Genomic DNA, 18,840 nt, shown 5'->3' on the forward strand with positions numbered 1-18,840 from the left:
AGTTGTGGGAGTATGTGATAGAATGTAAGAAAGTATATTCTCGATTAATATGGGTAAAACTGAAAGTTGATGGAGAGAGATGGGTGATTATTGGTGCATATGCACCTGGGCATGAGAAGAAAGATCATGAGAGGCAAGTGTTTTGGGAGCAGCTGAATGAGTGTGTTAGTGGTTTTGATGCACGAGACCGGGTTATAGTGATGGGTGATTTAAATGCAAAGGTGAGTAATGTGGCAGTTGAGGGAATAATTGGTATACACGGGGTGTTCAGTGTTGTAAATGGAAATGGTGAAGAGCTTGTAGATTTATGTGCTGAAAAAGGACTGGTGATTGGGAATACCTGGTTTAAAAAGTGAGATATACATAAGTATACGTATGTAAGTAGGAGAGATGGCCAGAGAGCGTTATTGGATTACGTGTTAATTGACAGGCGCGCGAAAGAGAGACTTTTGGATGTTAATGTGCTGAGAGGTGCAACTGGAGGGATGTCTGATCATTATCTTGTGGAGGCTAAGGTGAAGATTTGTATGGGTTTTCAGAAAAGAAGAGTGAATGTTGGGGTGAAGAGGGTGGTGAGAGTAAATGAGCTTCGGAAGGAGACTTGTGTGAGGAAGTACCAGGAGAGACTGAGTACAGAATGGAAAAAGGTGAGAACAATGGAAGTAAGGGGAGTGGGGGAGGAATGGGATGTATTTACGGAATCAGTGATGGATTGCGCAAAAGATGCTTGTGGCATGAGAAGAGTGAGAGGTGGGTTGATTAGAAAGGCTAGTGAGTGGTGGGATGAAGAAGTAAGATTATTAGTGAAAGAGAAAAGAGAGGCATTTGGACGATTTTTGCAGGGAAAAAATGCAATTGAGTGGGAGATGTATAAAAGAAAGAGACAGGAGGGTAAGAGAAAGGTGCAAGAGGTGAAAAAGAGGGCAAATGAGAGTTGGGGTGAGAGAGTATCATTAAATTTTAGGGAGAATAATAAGATGTTCTGGAAGGAGGTAAATAAAGTGCGTAAGACAAGGGAGCAAATGGGAACTTCAGTGAAGGGCGCAAATGGGGAGGTGTTAACAAGTAGTGGTGATGTGAGAAGGAGATGGAGTGAGTATTTTGAAGGTTTGTTGAATGTGTTTGATGATAGAGTGGCAGATATAGGGTGTTTTGGTCGAGGTGGAGTGCAAAGTGAGAGGGTTAGGGAAAATGATTTGGTAAACAGAGAAGAGGTAGTAAAAGCTTTGCGGAAGATGAAAGCCGGCAAGGCAGCAGGTTTGGATGGTATTGCAGTGGAATTTATTAAAAAAGGGGGTGACTGTATTATTGACTGGTTGGTAAGGTTATTTAATGTATGTATGACTCATGGTGAGGTGCCTGAGGATAGGCGGAATGCGTGCATAGTGCCATTGTACAAAGGCAAAGGGGATAAGAGTGAGTGCTCAAATTACAGAGGTATAAGTTTGTTGAGTATTCCTGGTAAATTATATGGGAGGGTACTGATTGAGAGGGTGAAGGCATGTACAGAGCATCAGATTGGGGAAGAGCAGTGTGGTTTCAGAAGTGGTAGAGGATGTGTGGATCAGGTGTTTGCTTTGAAGAATGTATGTGAGAAATACTTAGAAAAGCAAATGGATTTGTATGTAGCATTTATGGATCTGGAGAAGGCATATGATAGAGTTGATAGAGATGCTCTGTGGAAGGTATTAAGAATATATGGTGTGGGAGGCAAGTTGTTAGAAGCAGTGAAAAGTTTTTATCGAGGATGTAAGGCATGTGTACGTGTAGGAAGAGAGGAAAGTGATTGGTTCTCAGTGAATGTAGGTTTGCGGCAGGGGTGTGTGATGTCTCCATGGTTGTTTAATTTGTTTATGGATGGGGTTGTTAGGGAGGTGAATGCAAGAGTTTTGGAAAGAGGGGCAAGTATGAAGTCTGTTGGGGATGAGAGAGCTTGGGAAGTGAGTCAGTTGTTGTTCGCTGATGATACAGCGCTGGTGACTGATTCATGTGAGAAACTGCAGAAGCTGGTGACTGAGTTTGGTAAAGTGTGTGAAAGAAGAAAGTTAAGAGTAAATGTGAATAAGAGCAAGGTTATTAGGTACAGTAGGGTTGAGGGTCAAGTCAATTGGGAGGTAAGTTTGAATGGAGAAAAACTGGAGGAAGTAAAGTGTTTTAGATATCTGGGAGTGGATCTGGCAGCGGATGGAACCATGGAAGCGGAAGTGGATCATAGGGTGGGGGAGGGGACGAAAATCCTGGGAGCCTTGAAGAATATGTGGAAGTCAAGAGCATTATCTCGGAAAGCAAAAATGGGTATGTTTGAAGGAATAGTGGTTCCAACAATGTTGTATGGTTGCGAGGCGTGGGCTATGGATAGAGTTGTGCGCAGGAGGATGGATGTGCTGGAAATGAGATGTTTGAGGACAATGTGTGGTGTGAGGTGGTTTGATCGAGTAAGTAACGTAAGGGTAAGAGAGATGTGTGGAAATAAAAAGAGCGTGGTTGAGAGAGCAGAAGAGGGTGTTTTGAAATGGTTTGGGCACATGGAAAGAATGAGTGAGGAAAGATTGACCAAGAGGATATATGTGTCAGAGGTGGAGGGAACTAGGAGAAGTGGGAGACCAAATTGGAGGTGGAAAGATGGAGTGAAAAAGATTTTGTGTGATCGGGGCCTGAACATGCAGGAGGGTGAAAGGAGGGCAAGGAATAGAGTGAATTGGATCGATGTGGTATACCGGGGTTGACGTACTGTCAGTGGATTGAATCAGGGCATGTGAAGCGTCTGGGGTAAACCATGGAAAGCTGTGTAGGTGTGTACATTTGCGTGTGTGGACGTATGTATATACATGTGTATGGGGGTGGGTTGGGCCATTTCTTTCGTCTGTTTCCTTGCGCTACCTCGCAAACGCGGTAGACAGCAAAAAAAAAAATTAAGATTGAGAAAAAAGAACAAATATTAGCAACAGTAATAATCACAATAAACAACACACAAACAAGCAAAATACGGCAAATTTCTGATCTGATTATAATATTCAGCCTTTTCTTTTAGCAAACTATCAAATGATACCTAATCAATTTTAATAGCATGTGCTTTAGACTAAACCAATTTTCAGCAATTTATGAATCTTGATTAAATCATGTTAATGAATCAACAAAAACCTTCTCTAATGAAGTTTCTTCTTTTAATAAGAACAAAAAATTCACAATAAATCTTACAATGCCCTTAGATAAGAAAGATTAATTTCAGCTAGTATTTTCAAAGAAATGGGATGTATTTAGGGAATCAGTGATGGATTGCACAAAAGATGCTTGTGGCATGAGAAGAGTGGGAGGTGGGCTGTTTAGAAAGGGTAGTGAGTGGTGGGATGAAGAAGTAAGAGTATTAGTGAAAGAGAAGAGAGAGGCATTTGGACGATTTTTGCAGGGAAAAAATGCAATTGAGTGGGAGAAGTATAAAAGAAAGAGACAGGAGGTCAAGAGAAAGGTGCAAGAGGTGAAAAAAAGGGCAAATGAGAGTTGGGGTGAGAGACTATCAGTAAATTTTAGGGAGAATAAAAAGATGTTCTGGAAGGAGGTAAATAGGGTGCGTAAGACAAGGGAGCAAATGGGAACTTCAGTGAAGGGCGTAAATGGGGAGGTGATAACAAGTAGTGGTGATGTGAGAAGGAGATGGAATGAGTATTTTGAAGGTTTGTTGAATGTGTCTGATGACAGAGTGGCAGATATAGGGTGTTTTGGTCGAGGTGGTGTGCAAAGTGAGAGGGTTAGGGAAAATGATTTGGTAAACAGAGAAGAGGTAGTAAAAGCTTTGCGGAAGATGAAAGCCGGCAAGGCAGCAGGATTGGATGGTATTGCAGTGGAATTTATTAAAAAAGGGGGTGACTGTATTGTTGACTGGTTGGTAAGGTTATTTAATGTATGTATGACTCATGGTGAGGTGCCTGAGGATTGGCGGAATGCGTGCATAGTGCCATTGTACAAAGGCAAAGGGGATAAGAGTGAGTGCTCAAATTACAGAGGTATAAGTTTGTTGAGTATTCCTGGTAAATTATATGGGAGGGTATTGATTGAGAGGGTGAAGGCATGTACAGAGCATCAGATTGGGGAAGAGCAGTGCGGTTTCAGAAGTGGTAGAGGATGTGTGGATCAGGTGTTTGCTTTGAAGAATGTATGTGAGAAATACTTAGAAAAGCAAATGGATTTGTATGTAGCATTTATGGATCTGGAGAAGGCATATGATAGAGTTGATAGAGATGCTCTGTGGAAGGTATTAAGAATATATGGTGTGGGAGGCAAGTTGTTAGAAGCAGTGAAAAGTTTTTATCGAGGATGTAAGGCATGTGTACGTGTAGGAAGAGAGGAAAGTGATTGGTTCTCAGTGAATGTAGGTTTGCGGCAGGGGTGTGTGATGTCTCCATGGTTGTTTAATTTGTTTATGGATGGGGTTGTTAGGGAGGTAAATGCAAGAGTCCTGGAAAGAGGGGCAAGTATGAAGTCTGTTGGGGATGAGAGAGCTTGGGAAGTGAGTCAGTTGTTGTTCGCTGATGATACAGCGCTGGTGGCTGATTCATGTGAGAAACTGCAGAAGCTGGTGACTGAGTTTGGTAAAGTGTGTGGAAGAAGAAAGTTAAGAGTAAATGTGAATAAGAGCAAGGTTATTAGGTACAGTAGGGTTGAGGGTCAAGTCAATTGGGAGGTGAGTTTGAATGGAGAAAAAATGGAGGAAGTGAAGTGTTTTAGATATCTGGGAGTGGATCTGTCAGCGGATGGAACCATGGAAGCGGAAGTGGATCATAGGGTGGGGGAGGGGGCGAAAATTTTGGGAGCCTTGAAAAATGTGTGGAAGTCGAGAACATTATCTCGGAAAGCAAAAATGGGTATGTTTGAAGGAATAGTGGTTCCAACAATGCTGTATGGTTGCGAGGCGTGGGCTATGGATAGAGTTGTGCGCAGGAGGATGGATGTGCTGGAAATGAGATGTTTGAGGACAATGTGTGGTGTGAGGTGGTTTGATCGAGTAAGTAACGTAAGGGTAAGAGAGATGTGTGGAAATAAAAAGAGCGTGGTTGAGAGAGCAGAAGAGGGTGTTTTGAAATGGTTTGGGCACATGGAGAGAATGAGTGAGGAAAGATTGACCAAGAGGATATACGTGTCGGAGGTGGAGGGAACGAGGAGAAGAGGGAGACCAAATTGGAGGTGGAAAGATGGAGTGAAAAAGATTTTGTGTGATCGGGGCCTGAACATGCAGGAGGGTGAAAGGAGGGCAAGGAATAGAGTGAATTGGAGCGATGTGGTATACAGGGGTTGACGTGCTGTCAGTGGATTGAATCAAGGCATGTGAAGCGTCTGGGGTAAACCATGGAAAGCTGTGTAGGTATGTATATTTGCGTGTGTGGACGTGTGTATGTACATGTGTATGGGGGGGGGGGCCATTTCTTTCGTCTGTTTCCTTGCGCTACCTCGCAAATGCGGGAGACAGCGACAAAGTATAAAAAAAAAAAAAAAAAAAAAATTTCAAAGAAAATTGGTGTTTATATTGCATATAGCAGGTCAATGACTTTGGATGCTTGGCCTGGCATGCTAGACCTAATAATCATGACAGTCAAATTTTATGTAAGTGGTATGTTATTACTCCAATAATCCTTAAAAGATGCATTTATGGATTTTGCAATCTATATTAGCAACTATCTTTTTGTGCAGTATACGAAAAAAGTTTGACAGACATTGGAGATCACCATCACTGGAAACCTTTACCAAAAAGTAGTTTTTAAACATCTGTATACTGCTAGCATATACAGATTTATCTTAACCTTGACTTTTCTAAGGTAAAGACGTTTTAGTCAATTACCTGGCTCTCATAGTTGTTTCTTAGTCCAAGAAGTCATCTTGGCTGCATTCTGCTATGTTCTCTCCATTCTGTCTTTTCTCAAGTGACCAAAACTGAACAAAATATTAAAGGTAGAAGCACCAGTGATTAGAGAGAGTGACTGGTTGATTAATTAGAATTACCTGAAGCATCAATTATAAAGGTCATATGTGGGGCAGTAAGGAGTGAAAATTAATACCTTACAGTTAATTCCAAGGCTCCACCTATAATTCCAAGGATTTTGTTTGCCTTTTTTACTTCTTCTATGCACTCCTTACTTGGTTTTACGTTATCTGAGACGATTAAACCCAAGTTTTTTCCTCATTTACCTTTTGTAGTTCAAGAATATTCATAATCAAATTTTGTTTCCTCGTTTTATCTGCCAATGTTGATAGAACTTTTCACTTACTGATGTTAAAATTCATATGTCATTTGTTGAAACTAGCCTACATACATCTGTCCAAGTCAGCCTGAAATTAGACATTCAGTTTCTGATGCACATTCATTTCCAGGTAAGTTTTGTATGCAAACTTTGACATCTTGCAATACAGCCCATTAACACACATTTGACATCTTGCAATGCAGCCCATTAACACACATCAGAAAGGGAACTAGTCCCTGTGGCACACCACACTTGTTATGTCTAACCATTCTGAGGCTTGACTGTTCCTCACCACTCTTTGTTTATGGCTAGTCAACCAATTTTCTAACCACTAAAGTACTACATATCTGCGACATGTGACTTAACTTTCGTTAATATCTATGATGCAGGACTTCGTCAAATACTTTCCAAAAATCTAAACGAACAAAATTACCACTTTACTATTATACATACTTTTTTTTTATTTTGCTTTGTCACTGTCTCACGCGTTTGCGAGGTAGCGCAAGGAAACAGACGAAAGAAATGGCCCAACCCACCCCTATACACATGTATATACATACACGTCCACACACGCAAATATACATACCTATACATCTCAATATACACATATATATATACACACAGACACATACATATATACCCATGCACACAATTCACACTGTCTGCCTTTATTCATTCCCATCGCCACCTCGCCACACATGGAATACCATCCCCCTCCCCCCTCATGTGTGCGAGGTAGCGCTAGGAAAAGACAACAAAGGCCCCATTCGTTCACACTCAGTCTCTAGCTGTCATGCAATAATGCCCGAAACCACAGCTCCCTTTCCACATCCAGGCCCCACACAACTTTCCATGGTTTACCCCAGACGCTTCACATGCCCTGATTCAATCCACTGACAGCACATCAACCCCGATATACCACATCGATCCAATTCACTCTATTCCTTGCCCGCCTTTCACCCTCCTGCATGTTCAGGCCTCGATCACACAAAATCTTTTTCACTCCATCTTTCCACCTCCAATTTGGTCTCCCACTTCTCCTCGTTCCCTCCACCTCCGACACATATATCCTCTTGGTCAATCTTTCCTCACTCATTCTCTCCATGTGCCCAAACCATTTCAAAACACCATCTTCTGCTCTCTCAACCACACTCTTTTTATTTCCACACATCTCTCTTACCCTTACATTACTTACTCGATCAAACAACCTCACACCACACATTGTCCTCAAACATCTCATTTCCAGCACATCCACCCTCCTGCGCACAACTCTATCCATAGCCCACGCCTCACAACCATACAACATTGTTGGAACCACTATTCCTTCAAACATACCCATTTTTGCTTTCTGAGATAATGTTCTCGACTTCCACACATTCTTCAAGGCTCCCAGGATTTTCGCCCCCTCCCCCATCCTATGATTCACTTCCGCTTCCATGGTTCCATCCACTGCCAGATCCACTCCCAGATATCTAAAACACTTTACTTTCTCTAGTTTTTCTCCATTCAAACTTACCTCCCAATTGACCTGACCCTCAACACTACTGAACCTAATAACCTTGCTCTTATTCACATTTACTCTTAACTTTCTTCTTTCACACACTTTACCAAACTCAGTCACCAGCTTCTGCAGTTTCTCACATGAATCAGCCACCAGCTGTATCATCAGCGAACAACAACTGACTCACTTCCCAAGCTCTCTCATCCACAACAGACTTCATACTTGCCCCTCTTTCCAAAACTCTTGCATTCACCTCCCTAACAACCCCATCCATAAACAAATTAAACAACCATGGAGACATCACACACCCCTGCCACAAACCTACATTCACTGAGAACTAATCACTTTCCTCTCTTCCTACACGTATACATGCCTTACATCCTCGATAAAAACTTTTCACTGCTTCTAACAACCTGCCTCCCACACCATATATTCTTAATACCTTCCACAGAGCATCTCTATCAACTCTATCATATGCCTTCTCCAGATCCATAAATGCTACATACAAATCCATTTGCTTTTCTAAGTATTTCTCACATACATTCTTCAAAGCAAACACCTGATCCACACATCCTCTACCACTTCTGAAACCACACTGCTCTTCCTCAATCTGATGCCCTGTACATGCCTTCACCCTCTCAATCAATACCCTCCCATATAATTTACCAGGAATACTCGACAAACTTATACCTCTGTAATTTGAGCACTCACTCTTATCCCCTTTGCCTTTGTACAATGGCACTATGCACGCATTCCGCCAATCCTCAGGCACCTCACCATGAGTCATATTTATATCTATTTTATTATACTTTGTCGCTGTCTCCCGCGTTTGCGAGGTAGCGCAAGGAAACAGACGAAAGAAATGGCCCAACCCCCCCATACACATGTATATACATACGTCCACACACGCAAATATACATACCTACACAGCTTTCCATGGCTTACCCCAGACGCTTCACATGCCTTGATTCAATCCACTGACAGCACGTCAACCCCTGGTATACCACATCGCTCCAATTCACTCTATTCCTTGCCCTCCTTTCACCCTCCTGCATGTTCAGGCCCCGATCACACAAAATCTTTTTCACTCCATCTTTCCACCTCCAATTTGGTCTCCCTCTTCTCCTTGTTCCCTCCACCTCCGACACATATATCCTCTTGGTCAATCTTTCCTCACTCATCCTCTCCATGTGCCCAAACCACTTCAAAACACCCTCTTCTGCTCTCTCAACCACGCTCTTTTTATTTCCACACATCTCTCTTACCCTTACGTTACTCACTCGATCAAACCACCTCACACCACACATTGTCCTCAAACATCTCATTTCCAGCACATCCATCCTCCTGCGCACAACTCTATCCATAGCCCACGCCTCGCAACCATACAACATTGTTGGAACCACTATTCCTTCAAACATACCCATTTTTGCTTTCCGAGATAATGTTCTCGACTTCCACACATTCTTCAAGGCCCCCAGAATTTTCGCCCCCTCCCCCACCCTATGATCCACTTCCGCTTCCATGGTTCCATCCGCTGCCAGATCCACTCCCAGATATCTAAAACACTTCACTTCCTCCAGTTTTTCTCCATTCAAACTCACCTCCCAATTGACTTGACACTCAGCCCTACTGTACCTAATAACCTTGCTCTTATTCACATTTACTCTTAACTTTCTTCTTCCACACACTTTACCAAACTCAGTCACCAGCTTCTGCAGTTTCTCACATGAATCAGCCACCAGCGCTGTATCATCAGCGAACAACAACTGACTCACTTCCCAAGCTCTCTCATCCCCAACAGACTTCATACTTGCCCCTCTTTCCAAAACTCTTGCATTTACCTCCCTAACAACCCCATCCATAAACAAATTAAACAACCATGGAGACATCACACACCCCTGCCGCAAACCTACATTCACTGAGAACCAATCACTTTCCTCTCTTCCTACACGTACACATGCCTTACATCCTCGATAAAAACTTTTCACTGCTTCTAACAACTTTCCTCCCACACCATATATTCTTAATACCTTCCACAGAGCATCTCTATCAACTCTATCATATGCCTTCTCCAGATCCATAAATGCTACATACAAATCCATTTGCTTTTCTAAGTATTTCTCACATACATTCTTCAAAGCAAACACCTGATCCACACATCCTCTACCACTTCTGAAACCACACTGCTCTTCCCCAATCTGATGCTCTGTACATGTCTTCACCCTCTCAATCAATACCCTCCCAAATAATTTACCAGGAATACTCAACAAACTTATACCTCTGTCATACATACATTAAATAACCTTACCAACCAGTCAACAATACAGTCACCCCCTTTTTTAATAAATTCCACTGCAATACCATCCAAACCTGCTGCCTTGCACCATAACACCATAACAATCAAGCAGATTTGTCTCATATCATCCAATTTGTTGAAATACATATTGGGCATTAATTCACAAAATGGTGGTCCTCAGAATAACTGTTGATCTTGTGTCAAATCGGGTTTCTATAATTTCATCAAACACAGATATTCTGCTATTTGAGGAATTTTGGACAGGGACTTTCTGCCTTTTATAAATACTGTTGTTACACCAGTTAACGTCTAATTCCCCAGAGCTTTCTCCAGAGCAAAAGACTTACTGAAAGTAGCTGTAAAGGGCTTCACTATCCCATTTGTTTGCTTCTTTCAATGTCTTCAGATAAGACATATCAGGGCTTCCTCTTTTACTATCGTATAATTCAATTCATTGCTCCAGGTGTCTTCAGCTATTACATGATGCCAATTTATGTCAAGTCTACCTGTGTCCTTTCAACAAGTTGCTAACAAATTATAGAGCAATACTTGATATATGTTGTGTTAGACCACATGAATGTTGTGTAAATCGTACCCCAGAGTAGTGCTAGCTTCACCAATCCATCTGCTGGTATAGGAGCAACAACACTGCATGACAGCCTGCCAGTTTAGAAGTAACATCACCCATGCAAGTAGTAAAATGCATCCCTAAGCAACAAGAATCTCTAAATCACTGATATCCAAGAGGATTGCAGTAGAGTTAAAGAAATGCACCTGTGACACTAAGAGACCCAGTCAACTAGTAAAATTTATACTTACATTGACAGTTTTTTCTTTTATTTATTCTTAAGAATCTGTTTCATGGTCACCATTCCAATGATGTTATGCTACTACTCTTCAGTCCTTCCAAAAAAAAAATGGGTGAAAAAATTTCTGTCAATCTATCTATCTATCTCTTCTGCCCATTCCCTCTGGGAACTCCCATCTTGGGTGTAGACAGGGCAAAATGTTTTCCACTTATGAAATGAAAAAAAAAAATGAAAAATAAAACACCCAAGAAACGTGATACAACACTCAACTTATCCAGGGAGATATGACAAATTTTCTAATGGGAATGAATTACTTAGATGGAGGTACACACTATCCTATATGGTGTTGACATGTACTGTGAGGTGGCATTTACAGATCGTGAAACAGATAATGAAAATACATACAGAAAAACAATAAACTGCTGACATAAACATGCATTTAATTAGTCCACTAGATTTCTGACAGCATCACATGCGTATTTCAACTCCTCTACTGCAATCTACTTATTCTTCAGTGACTTCTGGTGGCATTTGGAGCTCAGGAGTACTGTCCTGCCAGACAGTATTTCGAGATCATGAAACAAATTCATAAGAATACATGCATAATACATACATACATACATGGATAGAGTTGTGCACAGGAGGGTGGATGTGCTGGAAATGAGATGTTTGAGGACAATATGTGGTGTGAGGTGGTTTAATCGATGTAAGTAATGTAAGGGTAAGAGAGATGTGTGGAAATAAAAAGAGTGTGGTTGAGAGAGCAGAAGAGGGTATTTTGAAATGGTTTGGGCACATGGAGAGAATGAGTGAGGAAAGATTGACCAAGAGGATATATGTGTCGGAGGTGGAGGGAATGAGAAGTGGGAGACCAAATTGGAGGTGGAAAGATGGAGTAAAAAGATTTTGAGTGATCGGGGCCTGAACATGCAGGAGGGTGAAAGGCGGGCAAGGAATAGAGTGAATTGGATCGATGTGGTATACTGGGGTCGACGTGCTGTCAGTGGATTGAATCAGGGCATGAGAAGCATCTGGGGTAAACAATGGAAAGTTGTGTGGGGCCTGGATGTGGAAAGGGAGCTGTGGTTTCGGGCATTATTGCATGACAGCTAGAGACTGAGTGTGAACGAATGGGGCCTTTGTTGTCTTTTCCTAGCGCTACCTCGCACACATGAGGGGGGAGGGGGATGTTATTTCCATGTGTGGCGAGGTGGCGATGGGAATGAATAAAGGCAGACAGTGTGAATTGTGTGCATGTGTATATATGTATGTGTCTGTGTGTGTATATATATGTGTACAATGAGATGTATAGGTATGTATATTTGTGTGTGTGGACGTGCATGTATATACATGTGTATGGGGGTGGGTTGGGCCATTTCTTTCATCTGTTTCCTTGCGCTACCTCACAAACGCGGGAGACAGCGACAAAGCAAAACAACAACATGCATAAAAATAATAAACTGATGATACATTCACAAATTTCATTAGTTAATTGGTCTCCTACAATACCACAGGTGCATATCACCAACTACCCTGCAACTCTCTTCATTTTCACTGGTATTCAGAGTTAAAAGTTTATGTCTTACCAGGCACCAAATGATAATGAAACAGTCATTTAAATACAGACAGAAATGCATTAAACTGTTGATATACAGCACATATAAATTCCATTTCTCAAATGGGTCCAGTACAGTACAGTATTAGAGGTGTACTTCACCAACTCTAATGCAATCTTCATGGACTTTGGTGATTCTCAGTGGCATTCAAAGCTTATGGATATTACATGGTGTTTGTTTGTCTCAGCCTCATATGTTTCACCATGCAGTTAATATCTAGTGCCTCTTCATGTATTTTTGCACTCAGCTTTCATGAGAGAGAGAGAGAGAGAGAGAGAGAGAGAGAGAGAGAGAGAGAGAGAGAGAGAGAGAGAGAGAGAGAGAGAGAGAGAAGGGGGGGCACAGATGTTACCCAAAGAAATACATTTCATATTACAAAGGGTAAAGATACTATAATGGAGAATACGGAGCACATTCAAACTGTGTGAATGAACAACAAAAATTACTAAGCATAATGTGTCCTGGAAAAGCAACCTTCCTCCCATATTTTGGTGAGTATTCCTATAACAGTGTTCATTAAACTGTTCACTGTACTTGTCCATTTCATTGGGATTGTTTAATATTTGTTTAAGTTATGTTTCAGTGGGTGAGATAATGTCGCAGTTCCTATGAATGAATCATTCATGTAAATATGGAAGCTGCTGTATGTCAATATTGTGTAGAATATTTTCCTCTCCTATTAAGGAAATGGAACCGGGATGTGAGTTGTGCCTTCAGTAGTAACTACTGATGAAAGAAATCATTCAAGACCTTTGTCAAGGATTCAATGTTTCAGGAGCAAGTCACCATATTCCATAATGAATGGACCAATTGTGTAAATAATGACTCTCTTGCTTCTAATATAACTATAAAATTTCTTAGGGTATCTTTTGCTATTAATTTTCATTTATTTACAATTACCCCTGAACCAATTTCCCTTTGAAGTGAGAAGTACTTTGACAGGACTGTATTTCCAATGACACAGCCTTACAAAAAAATGACTTTTCACTCATGGAGTAATCTTGCCCAAGCAGAGTCCAGTGTGCTAGCACTTCTGCTATTCTCAGCTCCATACCATTAGTCCAGTAGCACTTCTGCTATGCTCAGCTCCATACCATTCATAAAACTTTTTGCTTTAGTAATTGTCTCTTAACTTTTCTAGCAAATTTACACAATCTACTCTAACATGACAGTTATTCTTCTCTCTCAGTTCTTATTGTGCGACTTTCCTGGAAAACAAGCACTTTTATATTTTGCTGTTTCACCATTTTGGCTTACTTTTGAAAAATGATCATCAGCACATAAATTTCCTCTATTACTTTCAATGTTTTAATGAAGCTTCCCCAAGCTACATCTAATTATCCACCCCTATAAAAATCAAAATTCTCCCATTTGATCTCTTTGTATTTGAATTCCAAATAATTAGTACTTTAACATCTCCAAGAAGTATGTTTTATACAACAATGTTGTATGGTTGCAAGGCGTGGGCTATGGATAGAGTTGTGCACAGGAGGGTGGATGTGCTGGAAATGAGATGTTTGAGGACAATATGTGGTGTGAGGTGGTTTGATCGAGTAAGTAATAATTGGGTAAGAGAGATGTGTGATAATAAAAAAAAGTGTGATTGAGAGAGCAGAAGAGGGTGTTTTGAAATGGTTTGGTCACATGGAGAGAATGAGTGAGGAAAGATTGACAAAGATGATATATGTGTCAGAGGTGGAGGGAACGAGGAGAAGCGAGAGACCAAATTGGAGGTGGAAAGATGGAGAGAAAAAGATTTTGAGTGATTAGGGCCTGAACACGCAGGAGGGAGAAAGGCGTGCAAGGAATGGAGTGAATTGGAACGATGTGGTATACTGGGGTTGACGTGCTGTCAATGGATTGAACCAGGGCCTGTGAAGCGTCTGGGGTAAACCATGGAAAGTTCTGTGGGGCCTGGATGTGGAAAGGGAGCTGTGGTTTCGGTGCATTATTACATGACAGCTAGAGACTGAGTGTGAACGAATGAGGCCTTTGTTGTCTTTTCCTAGCGCTACCTCGCACACATGAGGGGGGAAGGGGTTGTTACTTCATGTGTGGCGAGGTGGCGATGGGAATGAATAAAGGCAGACAGTATGAATTATGTATATGTGTATATATGTATATGTCTGTGTGTGTATATATAGGTATACATTGAGATGTATAGGTATGTATATTTGCGTGTGTAGACGTGTATGTATTTACATGTGTATGTGGGTGGGATGGGCCATTCTTTCGTCTGTTTCCTTGCGCTACCTCGCTAATGTGGGAGACAGCGACAAAGCTGTATGTATCTATTTAATGTATGTATGACTCATGGTGAGGTGCCTGAGGATTGGCGGAATGCGTGCATAGTGCCATTGTACAAAGGCAAAGGGGATAAGAGTGAGTGCTCAAATTACAGAGGTATAAGTTTGTTGAGTATTCCTGGCAAATTGTATGGGAGGGTATTGATTGAGAGGGTGAAGGCATGTACAGAGCATCAGATTGGGGAAGAGCAGTGTGGTTTCAGAAGTGGTAGAGGATGTGTGGATCAGGTGTTTGCTTTGAAGAATGTATGTGAGAAATACTTAGAAAAGCAAATGGATTTGTATGTAGCATTTATGGATCTGGAGAAGGCATATGATAGAGTTGATAGAGATGCTCTGTGGAAGGTATTAAGAATATATGGTGTGGGAGGCAAGTTGTTAGAAGCAGTGAAAAGTTTTTATCGAGGATGTAAGGCACGTGTACGTGTAGGAAGAGAGGAAAGTGATTGGTTCTCAGTGAATGTAGGTTTGCGGCAGGGGTGTGTGATGTCTCCATGGTTGTTTAATTTGTTTATGGATGGGGTTGTTAGGGAGGTGAATGCAAGAGTTTTGGAAAGAGGGGCAAGGATGAAGTCTGTTGGGGATGAGAGAGCTTGGGAAGTGAGTCAGTTGTTGTTCGCTGATGATACAGCGCTGGTGGCTGATTCAGGTGAGAAACTGCAGAAGCTGGTGACTGAGTTTGGTAAAGTGTGTGAAAGAAGAAAGTTAAGAGTAAATGTGAATAAGAGCAAGGTTAGTAGGTACAGTAGGGTTGAGGGTCAAGTCAATTGGGAGGTGAGTTTGAATGGAGAAAAACTGGAGGAAGTGAAGTGTTTTAGATATCTGGGAGTGGATCTGGCAGCGGATGGAAACATGGAAGCGGAAGTGGATCATAGGGTGGGGGAGGGGGCGAAAATTCTGGGAGCCTTGAAGAATGTGTGGAAGTCGAGAACACTATCTCGGAGAGCAAAAATGGGTATGTTTGAAGGAATAGTGGTTCCAACAATGTTGTATGGTTGCGAGGCGTGGACTATGGATAGAGTTGTGCGCAGGAGGATGGATGTGCTGGAAATGAGATGTTTGAGGACAATGTGTGGTGTGAGGTGGTTTGATCGAGTAAGTAACGTAAGGGTAAGAGAGATGTGTGGAAATAAAAAGAGCGTGGCTGAGAGAGCAGAAGAGGGTGTTTTGAAATGGTTTGGTCACATGGAGAGAATGAGTGAGGAAAGATTGACCAAGAGGATATATGTGTCGGAGGTGGAGGGAACGAGGAGAAGAGGGAGACCAAATTGGAGGTGGAAAGATGGAGTGAAAAAGATTTTGTGTGATCGGGGCCTGAACATGCAGGAGGGTGAAAGGAGGGCAAGGGATAGAGTGAATTGGAGCGATGTGGTATACCAGGGTTGACGTGCTGTCAGTGGATTGAATCAAGGCAAGTGAAGCGTCTGGGGTAAACCATGGAAAGCTGTGTAGGTATGTATATTTGCGTAAGTGGACGTATGTATATACATGTGTATGGGGGTGGGTTGGGCCATTTCTTTCGTCTGTTTCCTTGCGCTACCTCGCAAACGCGGGAGACAGCGGCAAAAAAAAAAAAAAAAATAATAATAAATATGTTTTATTGCCTCATGTCTGTCTATCTATCTAAATTTTTCATGCCTGTTCCAATTGGAACTCCTTCAAAGGGGTGGCCACGGCAACAGTCTCCATAACTAAAGAAAGTCTTAACCTTCAGGACCTCAACGTTAAAAGGTCAAAGGCAGAGGTCAAGTCTAGCACAGTGTTTGCAGAGGCTCCTACCTAATGTTCCTAATGACTACTTCCACCTAATGCTCCTATGTACTACTTCTACCTAAAGTTTCTACCTAATGCTCCTGCCTAAATGTTCCTACTTACTACTTTACCTACTGCTCCTACCATTTTGCCAAAAGGCAGGGCTAGCAAATGGTACTCACTGTAGGAAAATTTAGAATTATGAAGAATGAGCTATGTGAGTTAAGTGTTGTCAAGTGTTACATATGATGAGGAGAGATTGTTTGTCTGTGTACAGAATGCCAGTCGTCCACATGATAGTGAAGCAGAAAGAAAAGAGAGCTTCCTGGGTCAGAGGAGTGCAACTTGACAACCACTAAAGTGCTGGCTCAGCAAGCAGATGTCACTAACCCTCCCAATACCCAGGCAGGTAGTACTGGCAAGATACCTCCCTGGCTGTTATCAGCTTACCAACTACTATCTACCTGCCTCATGTACGATCCTGATTATTTCCTCGTTGTCATCACTGTATATTTGTTCTAGTTTGCTAAAATTCTTTGGAAGATTAGATACCATCAACACCAATGGCACTTCTTTTCTACAGGTACCCTTCTCACTGCGTAGTTTGAATGGTCAAGCTTCCAGTATTTTCTGAAACTTACAGCTGTCTCATACTAAGAGGGCCAGTCCTCCTCCTCCTCCTCCTCTGTTTATACATGCATATGTGCACATGTGTGTGTAAGTGCACAAAGAGAAAAGAGAGACTACAGAGGAGGAACATATATACAGTGAAAGAAATGATTAAGGTTAGGCATATTTCAAATGATACTAGAGGAATGACTAATGATCACATGCAATGGAAGCATTATGTGTATGGTGGAATGAATGGAGATGTTGGTCTCACTTGATGTATTCAGATATGAAGTGTAAAGTGAAATAGTATGAAGTACTCTTCTAAGAACTGAAGTCCTTGTTCCACTTTAACACCTTGGAAATGGGATGATATGAGCGATCCAACCCATTAGACTCAGGATGAAGTAATAATAATACAGTACAATTTATACCGCAGATTGTACAGCTACTGGTCTCTTTTATCAATATTACCTTTTGTATGCAATAAAATTATCTGAAAATCTATCTTCTATTTTCAAACGGTATCAAATGCTATTCAAACAATGTAAACTGATAACTGGAACCAAGTAATGATGATAAAAATTCATGTCATGGGATTCAAAATTCTGCTAAAACAAATTTTCAGTTTACTGTTAAATAAAAGAACTTATCAATCTATAATTTACATTCAAGCAAATTTCTGTTAAATGAGAAGCTGTTTGCAAGAGGGATACCTGTAAGAACAAAAATATGACAAAACAGCAAATTGTTCATTAATGCAGTAAACCTATCTGGCATATAAAAAACACTAATTTAATCATAAAAAAGCTCCACCAGGGATGTTGCAAGCTCACTTGAAATTACATTATATGAATAATAACATACAACAAAACTGATATACTTCTGGCATGTTATGAAAATATATGCAACCCAGCTCTCCATCCAGAAGCAAGATATCTCACTTCCTGACTCATTAATAGTATTGTAAACTTCTTAGCATGGTTGACTTTCATGTTAAGCAACAGATTCAGATATATAACAAGACTTTCTAAATGGTATCATCCACTGAAAAGACTTTGTGAAACTTGGCATTACTTTTGTTACAGGACAGCATACCTCAAGTAGGTCATCAGTTTGCAGAGTGGCTGGAACATTGAGAGTCACTTTTTGGCCACTCATCATATAAATGTCTATGGGAACATCATCTTGTCCACCCCCAGCTCGCTGTGTCTCATTTTGTGCAGAAACAAGAAAGCCATTGAAAACATCATTGTTCAGCACCCTGGGATCTTGGCTCACTAATAATACATAAAATAAATCTATTAGTAAATGAATAATTAAAAAGTCTATAATCATCATTCAGTATTTTGTATCCAAAAATAAAAAATTTATAATCATCATTCAATGGATTTGTATCCAAAAATGAAGTTTTTAACTGATGAAACAAGACATTATAAGAATACTATTCTGCATATATTACAATATTTTTCATACTTGTTTGTTACTTCCAACATTAGTGAGGGTGTACCAGTAACAGATAAAGAAATGGCCTCATTTTCTCCACAACTAAGCTTCAAATACCTTGTAGTGATTCCCCACAAGCTGCTTTGTATGCCCTGGTTCAGACCACTTACAACACATTGCTCCCTATATAACACATTGCTCCAATTCATTCTATCCCATGTATGACTTACACACTCCTGCATGTACAGGATCTAAGCACTCGATATCTTATTCAT

At 41.0% G+C, this 18,840-nt stretch overlaps 1 protein-coding gene across 2 annotated transcripts in view; it reads right to left on the minus strand.

Moving 5' to 3' along the window:
- LOC139749109 (sorting nexin-17-like) overlaps positions 1-18,840 on the minus strand; it is a 186,109-nt gene that overhangs the window by 137,019 nt on the left and 30,250 nt on the right. For both annotated transcript variants that reach the window (XM_071662692.1, XM_071662691.1), the window contains exon 3: positions 18,218-18,399. In XM_071662692.1, the coding sequence (XP_071518793.1) occupies positions 18,218-18,399 (182 nt within the window). The remainder of the gene's footprint in view (positions 1-18,217; positions 18,400-18,840) is intronic.

This window comes from Panulirus ornatus, chromosome 6 (assembly GCF_036320965.1).
Source record: "Panulirus ornatus isolate Po-2019 chromosome 6, ASM3632096v1, whole genome shotgun sequence".
NCBI classification, from domain to species: Eukaryota; Metazoa; Arthropoda; class Malacostraca; order Decapoda; family Palinuridae; genus Panulirus; species Panulirus ornatus.